Below are 22,753 nucleotides of genomic sequence, written 5' to 3'. Positions count from 1 at the left end.
ACCATACTGTGATTTGGAAGACTAATTATATAACTATTTTACCACCCCTTTAACATTTGCTGATTTCATTTGTTTGTAATCTAATGACCTTCAACCCAACAAAATTACAACTTTCAAGATGTGTACAGAGACCATGGAGCCTGAACCATGAATCACTGACCATGAACTGCTGGAATTACTTTCACTCCTTTGTGCCATATTATTCTCTTTTACATTTTCTGCCCAACCTCCTTTGGCAAACTCTTCAGTTCTGATCTAGCAAGTCTTAATTTTTCACCTTTTATGCTCCTTTATTTCCCTTATCCAAAATTCTTGTTCTTTGAGTGGTTGGAATCTTCCTCCTTCAGTACTAATGGTTGTAATTAAATCATTCTGCCTCTTAAAACAACAATATTATTACTAATTATTACTGTTAATAAAAGATGTAAGTAGAGAACAAGATGCATTATGGTTATCACTTTAAATTACATTTTGAATACAAACAGCTTTTATGGCTAATACTATGAGTAAAACATTGTACAAAATATCTGAACCAGAAATATACTTTAAGGTCTACAGTACATTCCTTCTTTTCTTTCTATGTATGATTTGACACTTGTTTGTTCATTTCCAAAACTACAAACCAGTACTATATTTACAGAAGATTCTAAGAAAATACTAATTAGGCTAAGATAAGAGAGTGCCGTTAATCTTGATTTCCAATGAATTAATATATCCTGTACATCATTTATGAAAAAATACTTACTCCAGAAATAGGAATGCCTTGCAATGGACCTTGGACAAAGTAGCCATATATTTCAGACGAGCTTCTTATTTCTGGAAGTACTTTCATAGGAATGTCAAAAAATCTGGAACAATAATAATTGTAATAGACATTACAGTCCTATGCTATGTGAAACAAGGTAATCTGCAGGAAAATTATTTGTTTTGTGATACCACTGAATTTTCCAGCAATTTATCTCATTTTATATGGCACAAATAAACCCTACAGAATAAAATGTCTGTTATTTTGTGACAAGAAAATATCAATAAAAACAATAACTGAAATATATTAATTGAGTAGAAATATTTTTTCTTACGAAAAATAACATTAACAAAAAGTCACTTACTCGCACAGTGTCTTGTCCCATTGAAGGGTCTTGATGTTCATGAGCATTGTCCTTGAGGCATTGGTGACATCTGTTACATGTAAACCACCATTTCTTCCTCCAGTCAAATTCTGACAAAGGAAAAATTGTGTAAACATAACACTCTTCTCACCAAATTCCAGGCTTTACTGGAAACAATTATTTCTATCATAGGAATATAGGCCTACTACTTTTAAACTATCATTTTTCATCATTTATTATTTAACTAGCTGTCGTCCCCATCACTGACAGGTTAGTTTCCGTACAACCTGTGACAATAAAGTTTGGTGAATGAAGTCAGAATGGTCGATCCGGCAACGCTGGCGACACACAACGCTGCACCAGCGTAGCAGCAGGTTTTGACCACCTGCTCCCAATGTTGTTCAATTGAGCATCGTGTGTGTGCCGTGTAAGACCTGTTTGACACAGTGTGTGTTTAGTGCGTTGGTTCTGAACTGCAAACAGGAACATGAACGACCAAAAGATCAATGTACAGTTTTGTTTTAAGCTTGGCAAGACACCGAAAGAAACGCATGCAATGCTGGTAAGTGTTTATGAAGATCAAGCACTGTCCTTGAAGTGTGTGTACGAGTGGTTTGCCCATTTTCGAGGAGGCCGGGAAAGTGTTTCTGACAAACCCCGCAGTGGAAGACCGGCAACTGCCGTCAGTGACGAAAACATTGAGAAGGTGAGGACATTCATCACGAACGATCAGCGATTAACTGTGCGCATGATAGCGGATTAACTGCAGATTAACCGTGAATCTGTGCGACAAATCGTTGCCCACAAGTTAGGGAAGAGGAAAACGTGTTCTCGTCTTGTGCCACATGACTTGACTGACGATCAGAAGCAGGGACGTTTGGAGGCTTCACAGGATTTTGTTGAAACGGCGGATGCGACACCAAAATTCCTGAACTGTATTGTCACTGAGGATGAAACCTGGTGTCTCAGGTATGACCCTGAAATTAAAAGGCAAAGCATGGAATGGCGTTCTCCGGGATCCCCTTGTCGGAAAAAAATTAGAGCCGAAAAGTAATGTATCAAAATGATGCTCATCACCTTTTTCGACAGTCAAGGAATTTCTACCTGAGGGAATGACGCTGAATGCTACACGGTACATTGAAATTTGGACCCGTTTCATGAAATGTCTACGCAGGGTACGACCCCAGTACGCACAACAAGGTTCATGGTTTTTTGTCCATGACAATGCTCGCCCACACACAGCCAATATCATCAAACAGTTCATGGCAAAAAAGGGGGTGATGCAACTTGAACATCCCCCATACTCACCAGATCTCAATCCTCCAGACTTCTTCCTATTCCCACGACTCAAACTTGCTTTGAAAGGAAAGAGATTTGATGATATTCCTGACATCCAACGAAATGTTACAAGGTTTTTGAACACCATCCAAAAGGAATGCCGATCTCAGCAGTGCACAGTCATGTGAGGGGACTATTTTGAAGGACAGTAAGGTCACTGTCGTGCATCGTTCATCTATGTCGATAGTACAGGACATTCACCGAACTTTATTGTCATAGGTTGTATATAGCAGCAATACTGCTATCTAGCAGAGAATAATTTAATTCTGCTGTATAAATTACTTTTGAAGTCTTATTTCTTAAATGCTGGAAATTATGACTGCATAGGCAAAGCTGCAGGTAGAGGCTAGTACAGTATAAAATAAAATACAAACCAAAGAAAGATGTTATAGACAGCAGTGCTATTTAATCCACAGAATGACTGATTGATAACAGAGACAAAAAACACATCTCACCTAACAGCAATGATCAGTCAGTGCCATGATGATAACAATGGTAATGTTGTAAAACTTTAGGTAAGTTGTAGGGCATTAGAACATTGAAGATCATCATATTTTGTTTCCTTCCAGCTCAGTGATATTAGAGTATTCCAAATTAAGGCTTCCAACCACCCTTTTTCCCCCTCAATCTTCAATGATGGTCCTTTTTTCCATTCCATTTTGATAATCACCTTCATTATCTTCTGGATAAATATGGCTAATGACACTGTTTTGCAGCTAATTAAAGCAACTGCAACAACCATCACCAGTGCCAACTAGTTTGTTACCATGATGAATGAAAAATATAACCGCCACATCAGTGATTCTCACCATTGATGGACTTTGCAACAAAATCCTAAATTTGTGACTATCTCAATTGTTATAGGCTGTATGGTAAAAGTTTATCAAACAAAGATTGAAAAATAGAATTTCTATAGTAAAATTTGTATGTGCACTTTTTAGATAGAACTAATATATTTGGAGATATTTGTAATTTTGTAAAAATGTATTAATCGTAAATCTATTATTATTATTATTATTATTATTATTATTATTATTATTATTATTATTATTATTATTCATAAGGTAAAAGTGCATAGAATGTAAAAGATGAGAAATTATATTTTATACAACTTTTATTAATGTACAGTGTTTTAATATAGCTAACATTAACAGAGAAATTTTACATTTCCTGTTTTTGTGCCCTTAATATTGCTATGCCACCGCATAATAATCAAATAAAACACAGCCTAGTGCACCCTCCAAATACACCAGAACTTAATCCAAGTTTAAAGAAATTCTGTCAAGCCATTTTCCCTGTGACAACCACACAATCAGACAGACAAAATCTGAACTGAAACAAGTTTTGACTTTTGTACACATAATTTGAGACAAACATGAGGTATGAGGCAAAAGTTGAATTGTTCAGAAAAGTTCGTAATTTTATTTATATAAATTTTTACTATATCCTTATAATCTCGGAGAAAGTATTAATGTGATGTAATATCAGTATGCGGTATGATACTGGGTCAACAGCAACCAATCCAACAGAGAGAATAGTCTCAGTGTTTGCCTTTACACAGGCATCCTGCAATCTCACACTACTAAACAAGAGTAATTATGGCAATCCGTCTGACACTCCTAGCAGGCGGTATGGCCTCGTTTAGTGATTATGCTTGAGAAATTGAAGGAACTTACTAGAAAATTGAATCTAGCAAAGAAGGCAGCTAAGGATAACATGATAGCAAGCATAATTGGCAGTCATACGAATTTTAGTGAAAAATGGAAGGGTATGTATAGGTATTTTAAGGCAGAAATAGGTTCCAAGAAGGACATTCCAGGAATAATTAATGAACAAGGGGAGTGTGTATGTGAGGATCTTCAAAAGGCAGAAGTATTCAGTCAGCAGTATGTAAAGATTGTTGGTTACAAGGATAATGTTGAGATAGAGGAGGAGACTAAGGCCAAAGAAGTAATAAAATTTACATATGATAACAATGACATTTACAATAAGATACAAAAGTTGAAAACTAGAAAAGCGGCTGGAATTGATCAGATTTCTGGGGATATACTAAAGACAATGGGTTGGGATATAGTACCATATCTGAAGTACTTATTTGATTATTGTTTGGTCGGAGAAGCTATACCAGATGAATGGAGAGTTGCTATAGTAGCCCCTGTGTATAAAGGAAAGGGTGATAGACATAAAGCTGAAAATTACAGGCCAGTAAGTTTGACGTGCATTGTATGTAAGCTTTGGGAAGGCATTCTTTCTGATTATATTAGACATGTTTGTGAAATTAATAACTGGTTCGATAGAAGGCAATTCGGTTTTAGGAAAGGTTATTCCACTGAAGCTCAACTTGTAGGATTCCAGCAAGATATAGCAGATATCTTGGATTCTGGAGGTCAAATGGACTGTATCGCGATTGACCTGTCTAAAGCATTTGATAGGGTAGATCATGGGAGACTACTGGCAAAAATGGGTGCAATTGGACTAGACAAAAGAGTGACTGAATGGGTTGCTATATTTCTAGAAAATAGATCTCAGAGAATTAGAGTAGGTGAAGCTTTATCTGACCCTGTAATAATTAAGAGGGGAATTCCTCAAGGCAGTATTATCGGACCTTTATGTTTTCTTATATATATAAATGATATGAGTAAAGGAGTGGAATCGGAGGTAAGGCTTTTTGCGGATGATGTTATTCTCTATAGAGTGATAAATAAGTTACAAGATTGTGAGCAACTGCAACGTGACCTCGAAAATGTGGTGAGATGGACAGCAGGCAATGGTATGTTGATAAACGGGGTTAAAAGTCAGGTTGTGAGTTTCACAAATAGGAAAAGTCCTCTCAGTTTTAATTACTGTGTTAATGGGGTGAAAGTTCCTTTTGGGGATCATTGTAAGTATCTAGGTGTTAATATAAGGAAAGATCTTCATTGGGGTAATCACATAAATGGGATTGTAAATAAAGGGTACAGATCTCTGCACATGGTTATGAGGGTGTTTAGGGGTTGTAGTAAGGATGTAAAGGAGAGTGCATATAAGTCTCTGGTAAGACCCCAACTAGAGTATGGTTCCAGTGTATGGGACCCTCACCAGGATTACCTGATTCAAGAACTGGAAAAAATCCAAAGAAAAGCAGCTCGATTTGTTCTGGGTGATTTCCGACAAAAGAGTAGCGTTACAAAAATGTTGCAATGTTTGGGTTGGGAAGAATTGAGAGAAAGAAGAAGAGCTGCTCGACTAAGTGGTATGTTCCGAGCTGTCAGCGGAGAGATGGCGTGGAATGACATTAGTAGACGAATAAGTTTGAATGGCTTTTATAAAAGTAGGAAAGATCACAATATGAAGATAAAGTTGGAATTCAAGAGGACAAACTGGGGCAAATATTCATTTATAGGAAGGGGAGTTAGGGATTGGAATAACTTACCAAGGGAGACGTTAAATAAATTCTTTGAAATCATTTAGGAAAAGGCTAGGAAAGCAACAGATAGGGAATCTGCCACCTGGGCGACTGCCCTAAATGCAGATCAGTATTGATTGATTGATTGATTGATTGATTGATTGATTGATGACGCCAGAAAACGGGGGGGGGGTCTTCATGGCCACATTTTGAGAATGGAAGTATTTGGTTAGTTAGGGGAATACAATTGTTGTTGCCTCTTGTCAGAAATTTTGGATTGTGAGTTATTGATACTTTCATGTTCAGCATTGAATTCCAAACAATTTTTAAAGTAGATTTTTATCTCAAAAAATTTAAGTGAATTATGGCAGGTTGAAATATTTGTGACAGGAAAACAGTGTTTTGAGAAAATGCACAACATTATCGTTTAAAAATTTGACATATTTAAGAAACAATTTTTACACAGTCATTAGCTCTCACATGTCGTTTTTCAAATGGTATAGGTTTTTTATGTTAACATTTTATATTAACTGGTTAAAGCTCTTTTAAGTACAGCATTTTCACCTCTTCGTCTTGAGTTCTGGTGGATTTGGTTCGTTAGGTTTTTTCTCAGCTTCTTCATTGCAACTGGCTTTAGTAACTGGTTCACTTTCTACTTCAGGACATAGAATATGTTTGTATTTCTCAAGGTTCTGATGTTTTTGAACAGATAATGTTTTCGTTGCTCCGCCATCCCTGCTGGAATCACTGCATTGGGAAAACCCACAGGTCCACTGCTCTCAGAAAAGATGCTATACACAAATTCATTTCCATCCAAGTCCATTTTACAGTGTACACGACTTTTGTAGCTAACAATGAACTCAAAGTGGTTATGTTTAGTGTTGTGAGGTTCTTTGTTAGCATTACTATTCTCCAGGAAATTTAGCCAGTCATACACATTTATAGAAACTTCACCTTTTTTATTTCCAATCGTTACAGCTGAGTTAGCATGCATTGTAGGTGTAGAATTCTCAATCCAATCAGCAAATTCTTGTAAAAAAGAGACATACCTTTTCTTCAGAAGTCCCAATGCCCAGTCACATGCGTATTTTGTGTGTCCTACTGGCATGAACAACAAAAGAATCCTCTTGTTTTCGTTATTACAGATTCCTCAAGAAAGATATCCTAGTAAGATATTGTTCTTGTTCTTTCCGACACAACTGTCAGCATGAATGAACATTGTATCTTTTCCATGGCCATGGTTTTCCAAATAATTGTGGAAAAGACAAACAACATTGTACCCTCTTGCTGTACCTATACTTTCTGGTATCAGAGAGCTCACTTGTTTGTTTACAGTTTCACAAATAACATCAAATATTCCAATTCTGAATGGAACCAATAAATAAATAGGCCCAGGCTGTAATGGATTACTGGGTATGTGAACCTGCTGGTCCATGTCGAAGCTGTAGTGTACAAAAGTTTTATTACCATCTTCAAAATTTTCCTTAGTCTTTTTGATAGTTCCCTTATAAAAACCCTTTTATTTTGAAACAAGTTGTAAATGAGATCTCATATCTTCAATAGTTTCCATTTTCATTTCTTCAAATAATAAAGCCATTGTAGTTCCAGATGTGAAATGCCTCTGGCAAAATGCACAAGGATCTTGATTTGGGTTTCATAGCAACTATTTCTGGGCAGACTTGCTTCCAAATGTTAGAAAACACTGTACTTGATACAGGTTTTTGGGGCATATCATTTGTAAAAGAAGACTCATAAGTTTAAAAAAATTGGCTTTACTATCACTTGAAGGCAGCAGTTTTAAATTTGCATTATATACAGTGCTACTTCTGCCTGATAAGGTTATAGCATGTTGTTCTGCATAAGTGTGCAAAAATCTTACAACAAACTCTGTTAGTTGCACGGCAAGATAGTTCTCAATTGCAAACTGGATGAGGCGTTCTCCTCTTTCATTTCTTACTCCTAATCCGAATACTCTGATTTTGCCCTTCGGATGGTCTTCTGCACTTTTCCCTACTTTGACATTGAAGTCGCCAATAACTAAAACAAGTTCCTTCGATGGAGCTGGTCTTAATATATCTTCTACAGCACCATAGATTGCTTCCACTTTTTCATCAGGGGCTTCCATTGCTGGCATTTACACCTGTATTAGATGTAGTTTGGCTTCAAGGGTGATCTTTATAGCCCTGTCCTTTATAGGTTCATATGACTGCAGAGACTGAGCGATTCTCTGCATGTTTTGCCCTCTGATATGTATACCTGGTGGTGATCTGTTTGGAAATGTCCTTGATTTTTCCAATGTGTTTCAGATATGCCATAAATAACAATCTCCTGTTGGATTAGCTCTGGCTCTAGGAGATTCAGCTTTTCTGTCTGCAGCAGACCTCCCGCATTCCACATACCAATGGCGATGTTCTTTCTCATCTGCAGCTTAGCTGTGGGTACAGTCACGTGTTAGGTCTGTCCCTCTACCCATACATGCCTGGTAACGCATTTCACACTGCCTGACCCAGAATCAGAGCAGCGCCGGTTGCTAGCTGGGTCCCCTGGCAAAACTATATTCATGAAATGCTCTCTTGGGAATATAATCAGGTGGTTCCCCCTGGCCTGCCTGATGGTATGCCGTTGACCAGATGAATATCTAGTTCATCTGCCTTTAAGGGCAGTTTTCTACCCTAGGAAAAAAGAGTGCCCTTCATTAGCAGCTGCCTCTGACATGGGGAACAGATGCTGCATGATGGAGTTAGAATGGCATGTCCTCCACTTAAGGAATCATCAGTCCACCTAAAGGGGATTATCCGCTCAAGGTCATTGACCCTTTAGACATAAAGGCATTTTCCGCCCTTCAACATTCGGGGTGCTCTTTCAGCTTCAATTTACGGTAGACAGAGCCTAGACTGGGAGATAATATACTGATGCTCACTAATATGACCATAGTCTGACTTTTTATTATCCATGAAATCTAGTACGATGGAAGTTTTCATTAGTCTTGGTAGTGGTTTGAGTTATACGATTAAATGCTGTAGCATATCACCGAACAGGTTGCTTGAGATTGATGATCATGATCAGGTGCCATCAAGTTAACGTCCACTCCTTGTGACTGCATGGATGGACTGCCTCAAGATGTTTCGATCTTCAAGCATACACTTCATCCTTCAGTGACGAGCTGCTTGAGATTAGGAACTTTAATTCAAGTATATTACAATCCTCTTATAACATGTCATTTCATATTGTGTGGAAACTGGTTCTACTGTTAACAGATGTATTCACTGGGTGAGTTGGCCGTGTGGTTAGGGGCGCGCTGCTGTGAGCTTGCATCCAGGAGATAGTGGGTTTGAATTCCACTGTTGGCAGCCTTGAAGATGGTTTTCCGTGGTTTCCCATTTTCACACCAGGCAACTCCTAGACTTTTCCTATCCCATCGTTGCCATAAAACCTATCTGTGTCGGTGCGACGTAAAGCCACTAGCAAAAAAAAAAAAAAAAAAAAAAAAACCAGATGTATTTGCACAGAATTTAATTTTACAGAATTGATACAATTATGCAGATGCTTGGCTAGGATCAATAATGCTACACTACTCATCAGCTGTTATTTTCATGACAAGTATAACACATTGCATAAACAGTACACACTATAAAATTATTGCAAACAGGAATATAACTCACTGTAAAGGATAATAATGCTATAAACTGTAAATCTTTCAATATAATCTGGATTTTTTTGTAAATGCATAACAGAATAGGAGCCTAGCAATGATGTAAATAAGAGTTGTTTTTTTTTTTGCTAGGGGCTTTACGTCGCACCGACACAGATAGGTCTTATGGCGACGAGGGGATAGGAAAGGCCTGGGAGTGGGAAGGAAGCGGCCGTGGCCTTAATTAAGGTACAGCCCCAGCATTTGCCTGGTGTGAAAATGGGAAACCATGGAAAACCATTTTCAGGGCTGCCGATAGTGGGATTCGAACCTACTATCTCCCGGATGCAAGCTCACAGCCGCACGCCTCTACACGCACAGCAAATAAGAGTTTAATGACTTGTGTATTAAATGAACCAAATAAACACCAAAATCTACTTGGAAGCACAGAAACACAAACATATATATGCATTTAAGCGATAAAATGTACACACAAATAAAGGACAGGAATGGGAACAGGCACATAAATATGCAGAGAGCAACTGATACTAGCCATAGATTATATTCACAGCCCTCTAAACCTTAAAATGGGATACTACCACATCATATTTCCCAAGAAGTAATTGTATGAATCTCCATGCAAAAGAGTCTAGAGTTAAAGCTTTCCCTCACTTGGATCTCTGGGAGAAGAATACATTAAGTGGGAATACCTATGAAAGAAAGAAAGATAAGGATTGGAATGTGGAATGTCCATACACTATTGCAAGCTTGAAAGCTAGAAAATACAAAACAGGAGATGAAAAGAAACAGATTAGATGCACTTGGTATGTGTGAAATAAGATTGAGAGGAAATGGGGAAATATAAAGTGGAAATTATAAGCTTTTCTACTCAGGAGAAGAGAAGAGTGGTGAACACTGAGTAAGAATATTGATAGGATAGAAATTGAAAAATAAGATTAAGCAGGTGCAATATACTGATGGAAGATTGACGATGATACGACTGCAGGGTAGCCCAAACTATGTGTTATTAATATAGGTATACATGCCAACTAGTCAACATAGTGATGCGGAGGTGAAAGAATACTATGTGAAGATTGAAGAACTTATTAAGGAAGAGAAAAAGGAATGCAGGTGGGGTTATTATTATGGGAGACTGGAATGCAGTGGTGGGTGAAGGAAGGGAAAAAGATTAAGAAAATTTGGAGTGTGGGTAAGAAATGAGAGGGGTGAAATGTTAATTAACTTTTGTAAAGAAAATTCACAAGTGGTTGGCAACACTTCATTTAAACATCACAAAAGGAGATGCTGCACATGGGTATCTAGTTTGAATGGTGAAAGATACCAGTTGACTATATTCTGATACAAAAAATAGTTTAGGAAACGTCTGAAAAATGTCCAAATTTATCCAGGAGCAGATATAAACTCAGACCACAACATTTACTAGGAAAAATACAAATAAAATATTTTTAAAAGTGTGCGGAGGTAAAAAAAGAGGAAATATTAAATTTGGAAACACTCAAGGAGGTATGGAAAGCTTCAGAGTTGGACACAGGTTTATGGAAAAAATGGGAAGGAGACAGAATTGAAGATTGCATAAATAAGAAATGGATAAAAACGAGGGAAGGACTTATGGAAACTGCCAAAAACGTTCTAGGAATTAGAGAATCCAAAAGTATCAGAAAAGAATGGATAACAGAAAAAATGTTGAAAAAAAGATGGAAGAACAGAGAAAGTGGAAAAGTGTAGGAAATGACGAAGGAAATAATAGGTACCGGTATAGGAAACTGAACATTGAATTAAGAAGAGATATTGAACAAACAAGGGAAATATGAAGGAGAAATGTGAGGAAATAGAGAAAGAGGGAAAGTATGAAATAATGTACACAGATTGGCTAGAGAGATAGTTTTTGATTGTAGAAGAAGTAAAAATAACATGAAAACAGAAAGACTGGATGGCACTTCAGTTAAAGAAATACAAGAGGTTTTGAATAGATGGAAAGAATATATTGAATGTCTGTATAAGGAGGATCAAATAACAATAATGACTGAAGAGGAGGAAGATGTGCCAGAGGATGGAAAGGGATATGACCTCTTAAGGCTTGGTTTTTAAGACTCGATGCATGCGAGACACGAGGTGTGAGGTCTGCTCTGAATTCTATTTTCACAAGGACGTTATGAGGCTCTGTCATTTCTCACACTGCGAAGTCATGTTTCGTTCAATGGATCTTGCTGCCTGCATGCTACTTTTGAAAGAGAACGCAGATGATAAAGAGGAAGTTCTCCTGTGATTTTTTGGTGGGGAAGTGGTGGTGGTGGTGGTGGTAACTCTTTAAGGAGAAAGTACAACTGTGCAATCATCCTCTATTAACACTAATCATATGAAACCACAGATGATGTCTGACACTTCAAAGAATGAAGATATCAGTAAAAAGGGGGGAAGAGTCACAAATGGCGTGAAAATGAAAAACACCTTAATCTTCACAAACCTAATAGTGTCGAGGTCTGAAAAGAACAACAGTTGACCAATGGAGGTCAGATAAGAAAGATGAAAGTGAGGAGCCTGGTTCTTAGTTAGGGGACCCATGGTCTTAATCCATGTTCTTAAATTGACAGAACCTGGGGTAACACATTTTAATCACCTCTTCCGACAGGCAGAGTGTGTCATGTATGTATAAGACCACTCCACCCCACAGCGGTTTTGGTGGGGAAGACAGTGATGTCTTCAGTAATAGGAAAACTTAGGGAGCCTACAATATTCCCGTAAGACACCACTTATTAATAGACATACATACCAGCGGCTAATTTGCCATACATGCGACTGATGTGTTACATCCCTTGTATTTTCAACGAAAAAATAAATATTTATTGTTTATATTTTAATGGGAGTTATTTATATAAAATTCAAACACACAGTTATCGATACTCGGAGATGGATGGAACGAGCGTCGTTGGCTAGTGACTGCTAGTAATTGTCAAACTACTCCAGAGATGGCAGCACAAGCATTGGACTCTGGATGTTTGTGGATCTCTTTCATAGGGTTACAATGCGGAATGAACAGCCACATCCATCAAGAGGGCGGTGCAAGGTGGAATCCTGTAAGTTATCGAGTGTGGCCAGGATTTATTTGCTATTTCGTGAAATATTGGAGTTCTTGTCAGTGATTCTTTTCTTGTGCTATAAATGATATATTACAAACGTGTGTTGTTGTAATATAAATGATTCAGTTTCATGTGCTTGTAGCGTAAATATGAAACAAAGAAAACGCAGGAATTATGCAATTTTGAACTTACATCACAGCGATCAGAGAGTAGGTAAACAGGCATGAATGTAGGAGTTCCAGGGTCATGCATTTCTACCGCGCAATCCGAATTGAATTCTAACCCTGGTGTAATTGAATGTTTATTAAGAGAACCATTGAGTACACTTTCTTTTACGGAGAAAAGCAGAATTGTACATGAAGGACAACCGCATCCAACTCTGAATGTAACTACACAAATTAACTCGTGTGTACATCATTTCAACTCAATTATTTAATAAACAGACCATTGGATTAGATTAAATAAACTTCTGTTGGCCTTGTTTGTTGTTTTCTTTTTAAAAATGTGTTTGGAATGACGGTCTATTTGCATTGTTGTTTGTGATATTTTTTGGTTACATCTCCTGAACCAGAAATCAGGAGTCGCCACTGATACATATATACATTATCATTACAGACCATTATGCCTTTCAGCATTCTGCAAGGCTCTGAATTTACTAAACGTCACTACAATCCTCTACTTGCAACTAGTGCTGTGGCCTCATTTAGATCTATACCTCTTAATTAAAATCGTTAGAAAATGAGTCTAACCATCATTGTCTTGGTCTCCCTCTACTTCTCTTACCCTCTATTAACAGAGTCCATTATTCTCCTAGGTAACCTATCCTCCTCCATTCGCCTGACATGACACCACCGCACAAGCCAGTTTATAATACCAATATAAATGGTCCGTTATTGGACATTATAAATTTTCCAGCTAACTCATTCTTGGTTGCCAGCGTTTTGCCCTAGTGTGCTAAACTATGAACAACAAAGGTGAAAGATTACAGCCTTGTCTAAACCCTGTAAGTACCCTGAACCAAGAACTCATACTACCATCAATTTTCACTGCAGCCCAATTGTCAACATAAATGCCATTGACCGATTTTAATAACCTACCCTTAATTCCACAGTCCCTCAGTATGGCGAACATCTTTTCCCTAGGTACCCTGTCATATGCTTTCTCTAGATCTATGAAGCATAATTATATCTGTCTATTTCTCTCGTAGAATTTTTCAATTACCTGGTGCATACTGAAAATCAGATCCTGACAGCACCTCTGTGGTGTGAAACCAAACTGGTTTTCACCCAACTTCCTCTCAACCAATGATCGCACCCTCCCTTCCAAGATGCCAGTGAATGCTTTGCCTGGTATACTAATCAATGAGATACCTTGATAGTTGTTGCAATCCTTCTTGTTCCCTTGCTTATAGATAGGTGAAGTTACTGCTTTTGTCCAATCTGAAGGTACCTTACCAATATGTATGTTAATCTTACTACTCTACGAAGCCATTTCATCCCTGCCTTCCCACTATACTTTACCACTTCAGGTCTAATTTCATCTATTCCTACTGCTTTATGACAATGGAGTTTATTTACCGTCCTTTCCACTTCCTCAAGTGTAATTTCATCAACATCATTTTCCTCCTCCCCATGAGCTTGGTTGTTCGCAATACCACCAGGAAGATTTCCTTTTACGTTGAGAAGATTTTCAAAATATTCCCTCCACCTATCCAGTGATTCCCTGGGATCTATTATAAGTTCACCTGAATCACCCAAAACACTGTTCATTTCCTTTTTCCCTCCCTTCCTAAGGTTCCTTCCAGAAAGGTTTCCCCTGCTGCTTGACATAGCCTTTCCAGGTTATTACCAAAATCTTCCCACGACTTCTTTTTGGATTCAACACACATTTGTTTCGCTCTGTTTCTTTTATCTACTGTATGTATGTATCTATCAGCCCTTGTTTGGAGCCATTTCTGATAAGCCTTCTTTTTATGTTTACAAGCTTCTCTCACTTCATCATTCCACCAAGATGTTTGCTTTTTCCCATCTTTACACACAACTGTTCCTAGGCATTCCCTTGCTGTTTCTACTACAGCATCCCTGTATGCCACCCATTCTCTTTCTATATCCTGAACCTGCTTACTATCTACTGTTCAATACTTCTCACTAATCATATCCATGTACTTCTATCTAATTTCCTCGTCCTGGAGATTTTCTACCCTTATTTGGTTGCAGACAGATCATCAAAAAATCCCCAAAATACCTGTACATTGCTAACAGACTTCCTGAATTCGAAGTCGGTTAAAAAAATAGTCTATTATGGATCTGGTACCTCTAGCCTTCCATGTGTAGCGGTGAATAGCCTTATGCTTGAAGAATGTATTCGTAACTACTAAACCCATACTAGCACAGAAGTCCAGCAAACGCTTCCATTCCCATTAACTTCCATATCTTCCCCACATTTACTAATCACCCTTTCATATACTTCAGTTCTATTTCCAACTCTTGCATTGAAATCGCCCATTGTACTATTCTATCTTTGCTGTTGAAGAGAGAAGATGAATAAAAGCTAGAAACGTTTGAGATGTGAATGTGGAGGAGAATGGAGAGAATAAGCTGGATGGGTAGAGTGAGAAATGAAAAAGTATTGGAAAGTGTTGGTGAGAAGAGAAGATTGCTGCAAGTTACAAGAGAAAGGACAAAGAATTGGACAGGCCACTTGTTGAGACAGGAGTGTTTGTTAACAGAAGCACTGGAAGAATTAGTTTGCAGAAAGAGACCAACAGGAAGGAGAAGGTACAAGATGACAGATGACATCAAAGGAGGAAGAACTTACAAGGATCTATAGAGGATGACAGAAGACAGGACAGCATGGAGGGCTGCTGTGTGAAAACCTGCCTGTGGGCTGCATACAACCACTCAGGGGTATACCATATCAAATGCAATAACTGTGAGACAAGCTACGTTGGACGCACCGGTAGAAACTTCCTAACCCGATATAATGAACACATAAACATGGTAAAACACAATCATTTTTCCTCAATAGGACAACATGTTGTAGACTATAAACACAGTTTTACAAACATCGAGAACGACATGCAAATCCTGAACATAAACCCTAAAGGCCCCCTGCTCAACATAACAGAAGAATTTTACATCACTCTAGATCAGTATACCAATCCAAATTACAACATAAATGAAATCACAGAAAAAAACTAAGATCATCTTCAATACAGTTATCCCCGTCCTAAAAAACTCTTATCTTAAGATAATCGATAAACAGAATGTGACACACGACAGAAAAACATCAAACAACACACCCAGCTTCACCCCCACCCCCACAACAGCAACTCTCCCTACCTCTCCTTCCCTTCCCCTCACAGCAGCTATTATGAGCCCAAGAAGAACACGAAGTAGTACACAACAAGCTCGCATATCAAACACAACTCAGCCACACCAACAACAGTAAGTACATATTCAAATTAACACAAACAACCCTTAGACACTCCTCCAACATAATATCACTCATAGCTCAATCGTATCTTCCACAGATAAATATAACATCACTGCACAGCTACACATAGGAAAGGAGCCACTACTTTGAACCCAATGTCACTCAAATTTTATGGATGCCACAGGACAACATGATTTGATTTTAACATAAGGCAACACACACAGCAGAGCTGAACATATTTTAGCCTAATTCCATCCATACGTCTGGCACCTTTTTAAAATTGGAAAGTGTTTTATTCTATATATATACATGAAGACAAAATCTTTTACTCATACAATTTTACAAACAAACCATATCATTTAAAATCCAGGAACAGCAGCTGAGTGCACAACTGTGTAAATAAGACTTGAACACGGGAATCAGCCAATGAACTGAACAACAAGCAAGACACGAACGTTCATGTGCATGAAGTGCTCTTATATATTGTATTCATCTTGTACATATATATATGTTAGTTTTAAGTAGAGATATGTTTTATAAACTAATTTTAAGACCTTAAACATACTATTTTAGACATACAATTACACTGTTGCACATAATGACATATACGCCAGTTCACGTTACGACATGCCCCATTTGGATGTGACCAAATGTTTATCATCATATGGCATTCCTTTGACAATACAATCTTAATCATAGCTTCATCATAGAGATATGTATGTATGGTTCAGCTGAAGATGACCTTATGTAAGGGGTCGAAACCGGTCCTGTAGCATAATAAGTGCAATAAACAAGTATTGATAGGTGGAAATCCTTTCCTATTTCTAATTGTAGGATCTCTTTAGTCAGTCCGTCGTTCAGACTCTTTGAAGGGATTGTTCAAGCTTTTCGGTCCTCCCAGTACTTCTTCAGACGCTCCAATCTTCATGTCCCTTCCTTAGTTGAAAATATGTGTGTTGTTGGTTTGTTTCGCGTAAGGGTAGAGCGGAGGTTTGTATTCTTGAGTTTTGTATTCAATTTTATCTTATTTGTGGTGTCTTCTGTTGTAAGGCCTATTTCCTTCAGATCCTCTCTTACTTCTCTGATCCATTAACATCCTGTTGTGAAATTTGAGACAAAATTATGTTGTACTATTTGTTTCAGACGTCTCGAATCCTGCATCCTCATGATATGTCCAAAGAATCCCAATCTCCTCTTACTCATAGTATCTGTCAAGGGTTCTAGCTCTTTGTACACGACTTTGTTAGGTATTATCCGCCACTGTCCATCTTTCTGGTATTTTTTGTTGATGCAGGTCCCTTAAATCCCCCTTTCAATTTTCTGAAATCTGTCAGTCTTTGATTGTTTATTCAGTTGAAAAATTGTTTCTGCTGCATATGTAGCTTCCAGTTTTGTAACTGTGTTGTAGTGTTTTATTTTTGCATTTATTGTTGGACTTTTTTTTTTTTGTAGATGACCCATGTTCATTTTTGTGTTTTAGCTAATCTATTTCTTGTTTGGATTGAGAATTTTTCATTTAGGTTATGTGTTATTACTTCTCCAAGATATTTAAATCGAGTTATTATTTTGGTTTTATTACCATTTATGGTAACTTCTTTTAGTTGTGTTGGTTTTTGGGTCATAATTTCTGTTTTTTTCAAATGATATTTTGAGGCAAATTTTATTTGCAATATTTTGAAGTTTGATATTTTGAGGCCAATTTTACTTGCAATGTTTTGAAGTTCTGATATCTGGGTTTTTGCTTCCTTTATGTCTACCGCAAGTAATGCTAAGTTGTCAGCAAAACCCAGGCAATTTGTTTTGATTTTTTGGCCAATCTTTATTTTTGGGGGACATTTCCTAAACTATTCCCTCATTATCATTTAGAACACAATTAAATAATAGTGGTGAGAGCCCATCTCCCTGCTGTAATCCAGTTTTAATTTCAAAACACTCTGATATTTCAACTTTAAACTTCACTTTTGATTTGGTTTTAGTTATGGTTTTTACCATATTTATTAATTTGGGGTGTAGTCTTAAAATTTTAAACAGGGATTCTCTATGGATGCAATCGTAAGCTTTCTTGAAATCTACAAATGTTACCACCATATCTCTGTTTCTTTTCCTGTTATAGTCCATTATCAACTTAAGACTAATGATCTGATCAGGACTGCTCCTCCAGGGTCTGATACCTCCTTGATATTCTCCTAGTTCTTCTCAAGTTGTAAACTTATCCTATTAAGGATGATTATTGAAAAGATTTTGTATGTTATGTCTATGAGCGAGATTCCCCTGTAGTTATTAGGGTAAGTTTTGTCTCCTTTTTTGTGCAGTGGGTGAATGAGGACTGTTGTCCATCTTCCTGCATTTTTCCAGATTTCCACAAAGGTCTGATCTTCTCCTGGCGCTTTGTAGTTTTTAAATTTATTTAATGCTTGGTAGACTTCCTTTTTTGTGGGTGGACTGATGTTCTCTGGTGGTGTTTATATTGGGGTGTTGGTGTCCAAATGAAGGAGTTCTGTAGGTTCCTCACAATTTAGAAGCTTGCTGAAATATTTAGCCAGAATTTCTGCATTGTCTTTATTGTTATGAGCCAGCTTACGATTCTCATTCTACATCAGTAGGGTCGGGAGCTCAAATTTTCAGAGCTGTTTTCTGAAGGTTTTGTAGTAGTCGTCCCTTGATTGAGTTTTATTGAAATCTTCTTCAATTAATTGCAGTGTGTTCTTATGATGCTGTCTTTTTATTCTTAAGACTTGGATAGTTTCTTTTCTCTGTTTTACTAGATTTTGATAGGATATTTCTGATTTTTGGGACTGATGTAATAGCTATGCCCAATGACTTTTCTCCACTGTTTCATCCCATTCACTGTTCCACCACTGGTGACTTTTACATGGTTTAATTGGAGCCATGTTTCGGCAATTTGTTTAAGGTTGTGTACTAAGTCTTCAAGTTTATACGTGATTTTTATTTTTTCAGTTGCGTTTTGGTAATTTTCATTGTTGATTAGCTGGGTAGGATCTATTTTTCTTTCAGTTTTAGGGGCTTGCTTTTGTTGTCCCCTCTGGGGAGTAAGTTTAATTTTAATTTTAACTACATAGTGATCTGAACCTGTGTCTATTCCGCAGAGGATTTTGAAATGATAGATCTCTTTATGGTGGTATTTGTCCATACAGATGTAATCCAGTTGCCAATCTCCTTTAGTGTAGTCAGGGTGTTTCCATGTTTTGAGGTTTTTCAGGTTTTCTCTTAAAACATGTAAATTTAGAGATTAAGTTACGGTTTCTACACAGGTCAACTAGTCTCTCTCTATTTTTATTTGTTTTCTTGTGTGCTGGCCATTTTCCAATGATGTCATGGTATTTTCTTTCTCTGCCTAGTTGAGCGTTGAAGTTGCCTATTAATAATTTTACATGGTGTTTGGGGATGTTATCTATGGTCTGGTCCAATAGGTTCCAAAATTCTTCTGTGGTCCATCCTCCCATACCTCCACTCACTCTCCCTCCTCTCATATGCCGTTTCTTCCACCCAACGCAACATCGGAACAGTTGCCAGTCAGTGTGGAGGTCAACACCGAACCAACCTGATCTACACAAGCATACGGCTGGAGGAAAGAGGACGTGAGTAATATTTTACGATTCCTAATACTATCTTTAACCTCTACCTCATTTTTTCGTTCTCATACTCGGCTTTTTATTTCCACTTTCAGATCCTGGCTATACTAGTGTTCTCTGTGATGCATTATAACGGGTCTTTTATAAACTTCACTCAGTTTTCCAGAAATATGACAGATTAGAACAATATCCATCTGTCTTCACTAGTTTTCTTAAATATTTCCTCCAACTATGTAATATTGTACTAAATACACCTGAACCCACATATCAATTTTATTTTGTCCAAGTTTGAATCCATATACATTTTTAACAGTTTTCCATTGTACTTGTTGATTATATTTTTAATAGTGAAGCTATGTACATTTTAATATAAACTCTCATTATATCTGTTGACTATGTTTTATCTCGCATTTTGGTGTATCACTGTTTTTTTGTTGTATGTCTTTCTACTTTGTTATTTTGCTGATGATGACCTTTAAGTCAGGTCGAAACATGTCCAAGGTATTTTTATAGACTATAAAAAAGCTTTTGATTGTGTCAGGCACAATAAGCTGATAGAGATTCTGAGATCAACAGGTATTGACTCCGGTGACTTACGTATAATCAGTAACCTGTACTGGAATCAGTTTGCAAATGTCAAAACTGATCAAGGAACTTCAGAAACTGCTTTGATCAGGAAGGGTGTCCACCAGGGTTGTGTACCGTCACCTCTGTTGTTTAACATTTACTCAGAGGCAATCTTTAATATGTTCAATGCGGATCACGCGCTGGGCGCGTGACGCTACTTTATAAGCAGGTACGGAGCACGCGCTTAGCGCGTCATGGGACGGTTGCTAGGAAATGTAAATCACAGGTTTCCTGCAGGGTAAGAAAGGCTCTAATTGTCATCCCGCACATCGTGCAAGTCCAGTCTACTAGCAGTTTCATCCGTAGCCATATCTGCGCATGCGTATTCCGTTTCCCATGTATTTCCTCTCCAGAGTTGCCGTCATACGTCATCATTCATTTATGCGATCTTTGAGCAGCAAGACCACTTCAATGCAGGCTAAGACACTGCATTTTCTCTTTATTAATTTTTCAGGAGAATTACAAGTGTTCCACTTTTGAAATAAATAAATTCCACTACTGCAATATGTTCAGTAAAAGAACTGAACTTGTACCTGTCGTTTATTCTTGCATCATATATGTGTATAACACAAAAGAACTTCTAATTGTTATTTATTTCTCATCACATTTATAAGTAACTTGAAAGAACGTGCAGTAAGCATTTTTGACTGTGTCGTGATGCTTATGTTATCATTTTATTTATATTTTTTTTCTGATGGTCGACAAGGTGGTTCCTTCAACATAATGAGACCACCCAATTAGCCAAAGTATTTCATTTTTGTTTGTCAAATTCTGTAATATAGAAGTGTAAATATGAATAAATTTATGTCTGTAACATACTTTATGCATTTGTTTGCTATCCGTGGTAAATAATGCACAGTAATCTACCAACGTGCGTGACACATGATCTGTCTGGTGACCAGTATTACTTCTCAATTTCAACCACCGTGCGGGTCATGCACCAGGCGCGTGAGTGGGATAAGTCCACGAGTTCGATAGAACTCGTCCTACCAACGTACAAAACTTCGATAATTACAACTTTTAAAGAGTCCCACACAAATATTTTGCTCAGGTATGTCATGCTCTGCTAATACGCAGTGAACGTGTTAAAGAAACATTGGAAGACTATGGTGGGATCAAAATTAACGGGAAAATCATCAACAACATCAGATATGCAGATGATACTGTTGTCATAGCTGATGACATGCCTGCCCTTCAGTGCATGATAAACTCCTTAGTTCAGCACAGTGAAGAGTTTGGATTATATGTTAACCCCTCAAAAATGAAACTGATGGTGTTCTCTAAGAAGACAATTAGGACAAATCTCACAACAAAAGATAAAATAGTTGAGCAAGTGTCTTCTCTCAAATATCTGGTACCATCTTGGACGACCACTGTAACTCCAAACGGGAGATAATATCTAGAATTGAGCAGGCCAGGAAACAATTCATTACCATGAAGAAATTCTTTGTGAGGTCAGATCTCAGTCTCCAACTATGAATTCGTATGATCCGCTGCTATATATTTTCTGTTCTCCTATATGGATGTGAAAGCTGAACTCTGGATCCAATCACAGAAAAACGTATTGATGCCTTTGAAATGTTCCTGTATCGCCGTCTCTTGCGGATATCCTGGGTAATGAAAATCTCAAATGCCGAGGTCCTTCGTCGGATGACAAAGCTAAAAGAACTACTGCTCACCATAAAAGAGAGGAAAACGCAATACCTAGGACATATCGTGAGAGGTGAGAGGTATCAGTTATTACAGCTTATTATCGAAGGGAAGATACAGGGGAAGAGATCTGTTGGGAGAAGAAGAAATTCATGGCTGAAAGACCTTCGAAGATGGCACTGCTGTACTTCAGAAATGGCATTCCATTCTGCGCTGTCAAGATCAGAGCTTGTTATGTGGATCGCCAACCTCCGCTCGGAGACGGCATCTTAAGAAGATGTAACTTTTAAATAGACCATTTAATAAATGGCAGAAATGTACTGAATAGGTGGACCTAATATAATTGAATTCTTTCAGAATTTTGTCTTAGATATTCTAAGTCAATATGGAACCAGAATGAAGTTTATTACTTGCAAAAATACTCCTCGGGCGTGATTTTGTGAAGTTGTCGCTGGCATACTGTGTAGGAGAATACTACAGCATGAAATGTGTGTGATGATAATAATAATAATAATAATAATAATAATAATAATAATAATAATAATAATAATCCAAAGAACAACTTACCCATATCAACCAAGTGTCGATAGTACCAAACAGGCATACTTTTTCATCTATTTTCTCTTTCACTTCTGGCACATGATCTATTAGCCATCGAAGCTTCAATGCACTGAAATATGTGCTAACAGGAAGTCCACATAAGGATTTTAAGTAATTCTGATCTTTATTCTTAATATCTGCCAATACATCATCCACTGTTTCAGCAGTTCGAGTGTCCAACCACACTATAAACCAATAGAAAAATATTTTAACACTTTACACAAACAGAATACCATAAACATCAAAAATGCAAATTACAACCACATTATGCACATCATTGCAAGGTG

At 37.5% G+C, this 22,753-nt stretch overlaps 1 protein-coding gene across 1 annotated transcript in view; it reads right to left on the bottom strand.

Moving 5' to 3' along the window:
- Positions 1-22,753, bottom strand: part of LOC136877113 (glycerol kinase 3) — a 179,206-nt gene that overhangs the window by 107,827 nt on the left and 48,626 nt on the right. Inside the window, exons 3-5 of the mRNA XM_067150933.2 lie at positions 22,434-22,651; positions 1,110-1,219; positions 746-848 (exon numbers count right to left, since the gene is read on the bottom strand). Of these exons, the coding sequence (XP_067007034.1) occupies positions 746-848; positions 1,110-1,219; positions 22,434-22,651 (431 nt within the window). The remainder of the gene's footprint in view (positions 1-745; positions 849-1,109; positions 1,220-22,433; positions 22,652-22,753) is intronic.

This window comes from Anabrus simplex, chromosome 1, assembly GCF_040414725.1.
Source record: "Anabrus simplex isolate iqAnaSimp1 chromosome 1, ASM4041472v1, whole genome shotgun sequence".
NCBI lineage: Eukaryota > Metazoa > Arthropoda > Insecta > Orthoptera > Tettigoniidae > Anabrus > Anabrus simplex.
Note: the sequence above shows the minus strand (reverse complement) of the source record. Positions and strands in the feature narration are given on the sequence as shown.